The sequence below is a fragment of the Aythya fuligula genome, chromosome 25 (assembly GCF_009819795.1).
Source record: "Aythya fuligula isolate bAytFul2 chromosome 25, bAytFul2.pri, whole genome shotgun sequence".
NCBI lineage: Eukaryota > Metazoa > Chordata > Aves > Anseriformes > Anatidae > Aythya > Aythya fuligula.
In genome coordinates this window covers 5,362,988-5,373,677 of record NC_045583.1, presented here as the reverse complement: position 1 = coordinate 5,373,677, position 10,690 = coordinate 5,362,988, and the positions used below count along the sequence as shown (strand labels likewise).

Here is a 10,690-nt window from a genome sequence, read left to right as displayed (position 1 = left end):
CAGGCAGGGTCTGAGACCCCCAACCACTGAGATGCTCCAAGGAGCTGTCTGCCCCCTGCTCCGGTCAGAGCTCCAGCTGGATAAAGCAGGGCAGGAGATGGGGAAGATATCACAAAAGGCAATATTTCTGTTGGGGCACAGCCTTTAGGCTAATGCTCTTCACCCCAGAACAAAATTACACGTATTCACATGGATCTTCCCTTCAAAGGCTCTTTTTAAAAAATGAATAAAAGATCCAGCTCTCTGTACCTGCTGCTGCCTGCTCAAGTACTCCAAGTGAGTTGCTTAATTTCACGGAAAGCTGGGCGTTTTGCTGAGCACACCGCTTCCCAAATTGCAGCACCACTGTAAATGCACAGGAGCACGCATCAACATTACCACAATGCAAAGCAGGAGCTTGGAAAAGCCCTGGAAAAGCCCCGGTGGACCTGGACAACCTAGAAGCTCACAGACATCACCGTCAAGCTGAAGGAGCTCCTTTAATGTGTATGCATGAAGAATTCGTCTCTGAAGTGCATCCTGGCTAAATCCAGTCATCTTTTCGCTAAATCACAGCCTACAAACTTCAGCAGTTAATTACAACAAAGACTCGAAGCACCTCGTCTCCCCGTACAGTTCCAACCTCCTCAGAGCCCCCAATAAAAGGCTAATTACACGCCCACCATTTCCCTCACCCCCCAAATTAGGGCTGTGATCAATCCCTTTCCCGGTGGGCTGTCTCACACCTCTGTGACATTAAAGCTGCCCTACACCATCCTATCCATGAGGCTGCAGAAACCATTCCCCACGAGCCCCATCCCATTACCAGTTTGCGGCTGACACCTACTGGCCGGCCCCATACTGCAGGGGACCCGTCCCAGCCCCGCTCAGCTCCAGCCAGCAGATGCTGGCACAACTCCCTCGTTAAGCCTCGGTTAATTAACCCCGTGATTTCAGAATGAGGATAGAGGGAACGCTGACCTGCCTGCCCTGTTGGTGTTCAGTTCACAAAGGACCCTGGGCCAACCCAGCTGAACTTGGTGAATTTTCTCTCTATGAAACAGAATCGTCTCTCTGCGGATTTCCTAGGAACGAATTTCTTCCTGGGTAGAGCAGACAAACTGCCTGCTGCTGCCCTGAGCCACAGCTCCTCATTCCTCCCTAAGGATCACCCTTACACACTAGCAAACCTTCCCTCAGTAGTCACCAAACCTAGGAACTTCCCTCCCATAACCTGTTTTCTAACCAGGAGGCACAGCACGATGGGTACGGCACGCCAAGCGTCTGAGTCACCCCCTGCTATGTGAGCTCCGGGCTCAGGCACTCCAATAAAACACGCAGATGGAAGCCAGGTGGCATTTTCACCTATTTTATTATACACAAAACATGAGCAGGAACTTCTACTGAGGAGGCTGACCACGTCCACGACCGAATCCACCTCTCTGCAACAGAAAAGGAAGAGCGTTAGAAGTGCATTAGAAGTTGACCCTTTACCCGAGCGACAGCAGCAAATACACTCTGCAAAACCCGCCAACACCATGACAGAGCCGGCTGGCTTTCCTCAACCTTGCTTTACTCTGACATGCACTGAGAGGATCAGAGCCCAGTACCTGACCCCCTGATCACGAGCACACAGATCTGACCTATCCAGTGCCTCCTACTCAAAACCCCCAAAACAGAAAGCCAACTTGAACACACTTACAAACTGGAATTCGGTGGCTGCTCCAGCACCAGCCTCAGCCTTCTTGTCAGCACCAGCTGAAGAGAGAGAAGAACAAGTTAATGACAACCCCCAGAACCCACTCCCCGGCACAGCACCACTGCTAGGAACCCCACAGCCCATCCCAACAGAATTTAATCGTATCCATGAGCAGACACAGACAAACTCTGCTGTGTAGATGTCTGAGCTCCACCAGCAGTCCAATTTCCCCCTTCCCTTCTCAGAAGGAGCTCTATGCCCGAGACAATTCTCCCAAAGAGGGAAGCTGCACGAAGAGTGAGAGCGACCTGAGCAGCAGACTCACGTGGCACAGCGCTGCGTCTGTACGTATCCCTGTCGGCTTCTCCCCGAGTAAGGCGCGCGGGGCGTTCCCCTTCCAGGCCTGTGAGAGAGAACAGCAACAGACACTTAGGGAGGGCACGGACAGCTCGCTTCACGTGTGACCCCACATCATCTGAAGGGGGAAAAAATCTCTCCAGTTAAGCATCACACCTGCCAGCATCTCACAGCTTAGACACCTCAGTGCATATAAACGGAAACGGAACAGCAATGGAGCAAGGAAAACTTCACTTGAAGGGTAACATCTACCAGAGGGCACCAGCGTGCACTTGGGCTGAACTCATAAATGATGTAAAAGCTGGATTATGGCATCCAACACAGCTACATACAAAAATCAGAGGCACGGGGGATCTGTCACATCTGACGAGCTCCTTCCCAGCTAAGTCACAAACTGGCATCCTGATCCCGAGCTAAAACACAGCCACACTATCGGTATCACAGATCCCCCACGATGGAGCAGATTAATAAATCTAAAAGCAGATTATCTGTGTAACATGAGATTAACACCAGACAGAACGCTTGCAGGAAAAATCTGGGGTGGAAATGTTGGTTTCTGGGTGACTCTCAGAGCTACCCAGAGCAGAGACAAAACATTCTCCCCCTACACCAGGCCAAGGTCTCAGGGCTTCCCACAGATCCCACACAAAAACCAGCTCTTTATAATAGAGACTTGATCACAAACACTACCCGCTGGTGTGCAAAGTGGTTAACTTTTCCTACAAGTGCTTCCACATCCCTCTTTTCTCTGTGTTAAACTGTTACAGCACATTTCCACATATCTCCATGCCCATCTCCATGCCAATGACTTGTGGGGTTTTGTTTTCAGCTTTCCATCTGTCCATCCCTCATTTCTAAGGGTTCAATAGCACATGGAACAGACCCAAGTTACAAATACCAGCTCCACAGCAGTCTAAAACCTACTCCAGACTCAGCGCTCCAGCGTCTGTGCCAAGCCTCACTTGAGAATTGGCAGAAGTGCACAAAAGCACCAGAAAAGGCCCCAAAAGTTCAAGAAGCCAGTCGAGTTCTGCAGGGCTTGCATCCTGCACACCTCGGTCACTCCCAGTTTGTGCAGACAATGGGTAATTAACAGAGAAATGAGTAATTAACAGAGAATCAGCACTGACATAACCATTCTCAGCTCTACGAGCCAGCCCTGCTCAGGTGTGCACTGCAGGTCACTGGCACTGAATGTGAAGCTTCCTCACAGTACAAACCTGGAGCAATTTTTAACCTAGAACTGAAGAAGCCCCAGCCTGACACCAGAAATGCAGCTTCTTGAGCTCTCTGGATAAACACAGCTTCTGAAGAATAAATTTGTTAACATCCAAAGCTACTGAGAGATCAAAGGAACCATCACCCTCCCAGTCTGAGCACAATTCTCCCTTTTGAAGCAGATGCTGCGATTTTGTTTGGCTAAAAACCAAGTTTCAAGAGTCGCAGGTGAAAATCCTCGCTAGCATGAGCCCACAGCACAGCACCCGTCCCTGCTGACGGGGCTAGGATGTGGCTCAGGAGCAGGAAGCACAAACTACCGCACACCAGAAGTGTTGTCGGGCAGGGCTCCCCTTTCAGTCCTCAGCTGAGGGCAGCGTGGCACCCCGTGACCCTGCTCTTGCTAGGCAGCAGAGGCAGCTCCACAGCTGGAAGGCAGAAGCCCCTCTCCCTCCTGCCTCTGCGGATTTCTTCTCCCTAGACTCGGCGACACTGCTCTGCCAGCCCTGGCTGCGGTGATTCTCTCTTCTCTCTCTCTTATTTCTCCACATTTCCAGGAAGTTTTGGCCTCCCCAAAGACCCTGGGCATTTTTACAGTCCATCTTCTGCACTGGGGTGTTCCTGAGGAGAAACTGGGAAAGCCGCGCAGGAGGCCCTGCACAGAGCGTTCCCAAACACCCCAGCAACGCGCACATCCTTCCTGCTGCAGCTGTGAGTGTGGAACACAGCAACCTCCGAACCTAACGAGGGGAGCGGCGGCTTCAACACAGCCAAGTTTCTTCCTACGGCTCTGCTGCACAGCCCCGCTGTCCCCAGAAGGTAACAGAACGATTCCTGAGCTGTTCTCAGGCCTGCACAGAGCCTCCATGTGGAAAAAGCGCAGCGTCTGTGTCCTGTGTGCAACGCAGGCAGATCCGCAGCCCAAATTTTGTCACACTGCTGTTTGGGAGTCGTGGGATACCACCTGGACACACACTTCAGGCACCTGCAAGCAGCTTCAGCAGATGTTTGGCAGGGAGCAGCCTGCGAGAGGCAGCTGCTGGCGGCCTGGGGCTTCAGCAGGAGCAGCGCATCTGCTTGGGTGGGCACCTCGCTCGGGGATTTGGAAAACCCCATGAGAAGAATCGAAGAAAACCAGCACGTCCCACTTACCTGGTGGAACTTTTTTACAGCAGAGGCAGCTTTAACAGCCCAGCTCACCTAACGGCACCTTCACTGCACACAGCCAGAGCAGCGGGCAGCCAGCCTGAGCTCAGGCACCAGGCAAATCCCCACCTGAAGCGCACCCAGCACTGATGTGCTGCTTTTGCTTTCTGTCACTGAGTCCTGCTACTGCTGAGCCCAAGTCTGGTCCCTTCCCCTGCAGTCCCAAAAGCCCAGCAGCCCCCAGGCAGCTCTCCGAAGGACAATTCATCGGAGTTCAGATTCTCTGCACCCACCGGACTCACAAGCACCACAGAGCTGTGCTCCTGCTGCAGACCTGCAGCCCCCAGCCGCGGGCTCTTCCCAGAGTACAGAGCCCTGAGCAGCCCTCCGGCACCTACGGGCACTGCCTGCCTCCAGGATCCCCGGCCGGAGCCCTCAGCAATCCCACCCGGTGCTCGCAGAGTGGGCCACGTCCCACGCTCAAGCAGCTGCTCCCATCACACCCCCCTTTGCCCCTCTCCAGTCTGTTGTTACCCCATCACTCCAGCACCAAACACAGAAGCAATAAAACCTACACCCCTAGGAACCAACTACCCATGTTTCCACACACCAAAATGTTTCCACACCCCAAAATGACGGCAACTCACACCAGTCTGTGCCGAGAACAGCAAAACCCAGCTGCTTCCCCACACCATCACCCCATTCCCTGCTCCCTCCTGCCCCTGCAGCCATCTCTCCGCCAGCTTTTATTTACCTTTGGGCCGAGGTCTGCCGGTCTCCGGGCGGCTGCGGCGCAGGGTTGCGGGGACGATCTCCGGGGGAAGGTGGAGGTAATCGCGCAGGTACTGGATGCCCTCGTTGGTCAGGTACCAGTAGAAATGTCTCCACGCAAACTGCTCTTTCACATAACCGCGGGATTTCAGAGACTAGGGAAAGAGTTCTCGGTTATTTCCCAGTTATTGGGGGTAAAAAGCTAGTAACAGACAGAAGTTCACACATGAAAAATAAAATCTGATGGCATTATTCCCGTTCTGTGAGAAAATATAAGGGTGCCACACATAAAAGCATTGCGGCTTCAAAAAAAGAAAGCTGGGGATCACAAAAAACATCTCTATCCATGGAGAACACAGTAAGTAAAAAGGGAATAACAATAATCAGGAAAATGGGACAACCACCACACTAGGAAAGACACAGTGAACACAAGGCGATGTCTGACAGCGTTTATTTGCTAACAAGTAACAATATTTACTTACAGACAGCGACCCCCAGCCTCACGTGCCCGCAGCCAGCTGCGCCCTCCCCTCCGTACCTGCATGGCTTTCATGACGTGGAGGTTGGGCACGTTCTTGTCGACGAGCTCGGGGTGCTTGGGCATGTGGACGTCTTTCTTGGCCACCATCACGCCCTCCTTAAACAGGAGCTCGTAGATGGCGATCCGGTTCTTCTTGGGCATCAACATCTAAACGCAAAACAGGCAGAGAGTAAACACTGATGGTGTAAAATAAATACGTTTAGGTGACAAATGGCTACCAGAAGTGATACAGTAACCACAGTGGTGCTTTGTATGAAAAGCCTAACACTTTTAAAAAGAACAACGTTGTCTTTAAATGCCTTTTTGAACTAAAATTCACCATGCAAGCTCCTCAGCACCCCGAGCTTGGGCTTTTTAATTCTAACATGGATTTCTAACATTAAAACGTAGCTTCACATTAAGGACTACACGTAAACTACCTGCTGTCAGAGGGAAAGAGAGACAGGGGCCGGTGGGGCAGAGCTGGTGCTCAGGGCAGCGCTTCTCCCAGCTCCGCGGGGGGTGCTGGCAGGCCGCTGCCCCCCCTCACACCGCGGCTGCTCCCCCTCGCGCCCCGCAGCCGCCGGTTCCCGGTTCCCCTCCCGGTCTCGGACTCTCCCCCTCAGCCCCGGGCTGCCCACCTCGCCCCGACCCCACCGGAGCGGCCCCGAGCGCCCCAAACACCCCCGGGCGCGGCACCCCCGGCCTCGGGGTCCGCCTCGGCCTCCCGGAGCGCGCCCCCGGGGCCTACCCGCGGCCTCCCGCCCCCGGCCCTCCCATCCCGCTAAATCGGGCCCCGGCCGCGCCCCATCCCGGCGATTTCCCCCCGGCGGGGCCGGGCCTCGTCCCCCCAGCACCGCCCGGGGGCTGCCCCACGGCGCCGCCCCGGGATGGCTCCGATGCGGGCCCGATGCGGGTCCGGAGCGCGGCCTCACCGTGGCGGCGGCGGCGGGGCCCGGACCGGAAGAGGACGGCGCGTGCGCGGAGCGGCCGCTTCCGGCCTCCCGAAGGCCCCCTCCTGGAGGAACGAGGGCCGGGGGAGCGGAGGTGTCCGCGGCGCTGCCTGAGTGCAATGGGAAGGCCCCCAGAATGGGGGCTGCCCCGCGCGGTGCCTGATTGGAAACGTCCCCTGGGGCGTCGCTGCCCCGCACGGTGTCACCCCCCCCCCCAAGGTGTCCGTCAGACATTTGGGGGCGACAGTAAAAAAGCACGGGGAGAGCCTGGGGCCGGGCCAGGTGCTCGGAGATGGCCTCTGCCACCTGCCTCCGTCATGGAGGAGCTGCCCCTGTGAATGGCAGCGCCTCACCCCACAGTGCCTCAGCCCCTCGTCCCCCAGCCTCTTGTCCCCCAGCCCCTCATCCATCAGCTCCTCATCCATCAGCCCCCTCGTCCGTCATCTCCTTGTCCCCCAGCCCCTCACCGTTCAGCCCCTCGTCCATCAGCCCCTCGTCCACCTGCCCCATTGTCCCCCAGTGCCTCACCCCTCATCGCCTCGTCCCCCAGCCCCTCAGCCCTCAGACCCTCATCCGCCAGCCCCTCACCCTCCAGCCCCTCATCCCCCAACCCCCAGCTCTTCATCCCACAGCCCCTCAGCCCCTGTTCCCTCAGCCCCTCACCCCATAGCCCCTCATCCCACAGTCCCTCAACCCCCAGCCCCTCAGCCCCCAGCCCCTCAGCCCTCAGCCCCGCCAGCACCAGGGCAGCCCTGGCGGCTCCCACACGTGCCCAGCAGCAATGGGATTTGCGGTGCCAGTGCCTGGGATCATCCTCCACAGATTAGCGTTTGAGGCCAGCCTCGCTCTCGCCCCTGCCCATACTCCCTGGGCTGGCCTGGGCACAGCACGAGGGGCCAGCAGGAGGACGCCTGTGGGGCTGAGCCAGGCAGGGGGGACTTGGGCAGGGCTCTGAGCATGGCCTCTGTTTGTTGAGGCTGAAACATTCATCATGGGAGGCTCCCGCAGCCTTCTGCAGGTGCCCGGGGGCAGCCTCCCGGTGAGGAGGAGCAGATCCACCACCACCATGTCTGCTTTCCTTGGGGACACACTACGTGGGGACACTTGTGGTGGGGCTCTGGAGTCCCTGCCTCCAGCACAGCCCCTCAATGGGAGGCCCAGTGATCGGGGCTCAGTTCTTCTCGTGGGCTGGAGCCCCCGCTGCCACCAGCCCTGCCCTCGGGGAAGGGCTGGAGGTGAGGAGGAGGTGGCAGCGCCCTTTGGAGCCGGGCTGTAAACCCCTGGCTGGGATCCCGGGGGAGCAGGATGGACGTGCAGGTGTGGGGAGACTGCAGGACACACACCCAGCGCTGCAGACACCGCTCCCACTCCATCTTCCTCCAGCCCAGCGAGCTCCCCAGCAGCACCAGCACACGGCACTCCCCGCCCCGTGCCCTAAATGCCACCTGTTTGCCCCCAAAAATGCCACAGCCAGGTGGCAGCGGGGTGCTCCCCATCCACCCTGTGTTCCCCAGGGGCTGCCCATGGTTCCCATATCCACGGTCCCCAGGGGGAGATGTGGTGGCTCGGGGCTGCCCTCTCTGCACAGGGAGAGGAGAGCGGGGAAAAAGGGCTGCAGAGCGAAAGGGTTCAGGGGAAGGAAGGAGCGTGGGGGGACACAGCCCGTGGGGAGGCCGGGAACCCCCCCGCAGCCTCCTGGGCTTATTCCTCGCCGCTCCTGCGGTAGCGTTGTCACCTTGTGCTGCGAAGGAGTCATTACGGGAGCCGTGGCGGCGATTGGCTGGCTAAAAATGCCTCGGTAATCTCCGTGCTGATCTTTACCCCCCTCCTCCCCATCTGCCGTGACCTTCCTCCCAATGTGCAGATCCAGCCCGAGCGAGACGGAGCTGACGGCTTCCCCGCCAGCGCCCCGGCCGCCCCCGCTGCCCCCCGGCCTCCGCGGCCCCGCGGCCGCCCCGCGCCCTCCCCTGCTCCCCGCAGCCGCTCGCCCAAGGTACCGGCACGCGTCCCCGGGGCTCCCAGCGCGGTACGGAGCCCACCCGGCCCCCGGGAGGTTGGCGGTGGTGGCAGGGGGCTCGCGGAGGGCAGTGGTGGCAGTGGTGGCCCCGGGATGCAGATGGGATGCTGGGGTTTGGCACGTCCCCGTGTGCCGCGATGGTGCTGCCACCCCGGGAGCCCCTGCATGGTCCCCAAGCAGGGGAGGGGGATATATTTTGGCGTAGCAGCTCGCTGCCCCTTGCTTTAAGCAATTTCCAAACTTCTCTAGGATTAGGGGCTTGCTTTCTGTTGTGGGTTCACCCCCAAAGTCTGGGCTCGCCAGCTTTTTTGGGTCACAATGACGGTGCCTCGGGTCTGGGCTCAGCCTCCTGAACTGCCTGGGGAGCTGCTGACGGGTGGGAAATGGCAGCGGGGGTCTCGCTGGGGGGGCGGACAGAGGCTCTGCAGCATCTCGGGGCTCAGAGGACATGGGGCCAGCACTGCTGCACGTCCCCACCCTCGCACGCCCTGCTCCGTGCGTTACGCAAAAGCTGCATCACCTCCATAGCCCACACGGCCCTGCTGGCCCCCAGGGGAACCTGGGGGGCTGCGGGGGGATCTTGGGGGTTGCGGGGAGATCCTGGGGCTGTGGGGGGATCCTGGGGGGCTGCTGGCCCCAGGGATGGCCGTGCTCACCCCACCAGGCTGGGGGCTGGCACCGCGGGTGGCTCAGTCGCTGTGCCGCCGGGAGCCCACGGGTCAGCCCGCACCAGGAGCGGGGTCCCTCCGGCTCCCCATGAATGCACAGAAGACGGCTGGGAGCCAAAAAGCCGCCCCGAACAGCCTGCGATTGTCAGGGCTGTCAGTGCTGAGCAAGCGACCGCTTGTGCTCGCCTCCCCCCTGCCTCCTCGGTATGCGCTCGGCATCCCCCTACCCGCCTGGGGAGAAACGCGGGCTCCTGCCCTCGGCCCTGGGAGCAGGCTGGGTTTGAAGGAACCCATTTTATCTCCTTGTTTCTGCCCCTTTGGGGGAGCAGGGACAGGAACACCCTGAGGAGATGGAGGGGGAAGGCCAAACCTCGTAGGGCAGAGCTGGGGAGGCTGCGGTGACCGCGGAAGCCCCCAGGGAGAAGCGATCTCCCAGCCCCTCGTGCCCACTGGGGAGAGCTCACCCCACCGAGCTGCCCGCGTCCCCTCCTCGCCGTTCTTCCACCTGCCTCAGAAATGGCCAAGCGAGCGCTTCGCTAAACGGATTAGGGCTGCGCCTCCCCCCGCAGCCCCCCCTGAGCTGCTCCCACATCCCTCAGCCTCAGCCATAAAATTCGGGGCAAGGCGGCTGCTGCGGCACAGGGCGTCCCCGAGCTCGGGGGGCACGGTGACCCCGCACTGCCATGTGCAGCTGATCAGCAGCGCACAGCAGAGGCGTGAGGAGAAGCCAGGAAATCAGCCCTTACCCCAGGGGTGGTTTTGGTTAGCGGCCCTGCTGGTGGCATCGTCGGGCTGTGTCCCCATGCCCTCCTCCGCTCGCTTGGGGACAAGAGCTGGAAAAGAGAGAGGAGAGGCTCGGGAAGAAGATTAGAAATGCCAAAGGGAATCAATCAGCTGCCGGTGACAGCGCTGAGCCCGTCCTGGGGTGCCTGCAGCGGTGTCCCCAGGCCCGGCCCCATCCCCTCCTGGGGTTTTGCCTCTCCCCGCGGTGCCAGGCTGCGTTTACCTAAAAGGATCAGGACAAACGAGGCTGGGCAGCCAGCAGGCATCGCCTCATCACGTGCATGAAGGCAGGGCGAGGAAGGGATGGTGCTGGGAGCAGCAGCACAGGAGGAAGGTGCCAGCACCAGGGTCACGCGCCGCAGCCAGCCACAGCCCGATTTTGGCTCCCTGAGGGCCGCACCTCACCGGGACCCCCCCGTCCCCCGGTGCTGCTGCTCCTCCTCGGCCGTGCCGGGTGGTGCGTGGGCACCCCGGGGTGGGAGCGGCGCTGGGACAGAGCTGGGCTCTTCCCCTGCTGCTCGGCAGGAGCGGGGACACCTCGCTGACAGCTCTGCCCCACGGACAGACTTTGTCCCCGGC

At 59.4% G+C, this 10,690-nt stretch overlaps 1 protein-coding gene across 2 annotated transcripts; it reads right to left on the bottom strand.

The window, feature by feature from the left end:
- Positions 1–1,332: 1,332 nt before the first annotated feature.
- On the bottom strand, positions 1,333–10,097 carry LOC116498831 (40S ribosomal protein S10). Of its 2 annotated transcripts, none has more exons than XM_032203262.1 (6): positions 10,075–10,097; positions 5,709–5,858; positions 5,154–5,325; positions 2,004–2,081; positions 1,682–1,737; positions 1,333–1,421 (listed from the first exon to the last, which is right to left on the bottom strand). In XM_032203262.1, the coding sequence occupies exons 2-6, from the start codon at positions 5,856–5,858 to the stop codon at positions 1,380–1,382; spliced, it is 498 nt and encodes a 165-aa protein (XP_032059153.1). In that variant the 5' UTR covers positions 10,075–10,097; the 3' UTR covers positions 1,333–1,379. The 2 variants fall into 2 exon arrangements, with proteins under 2 accessions (XP_032059153.1, XP_032059154.1); XM_032203263.1 differs by lacking the exon at positions 10,075–10,097 and adding an exon at positions 6,626–6,697.
- Between the last annotated feature and the right edge of the window lie 593 nt (positions 10,098–10,690).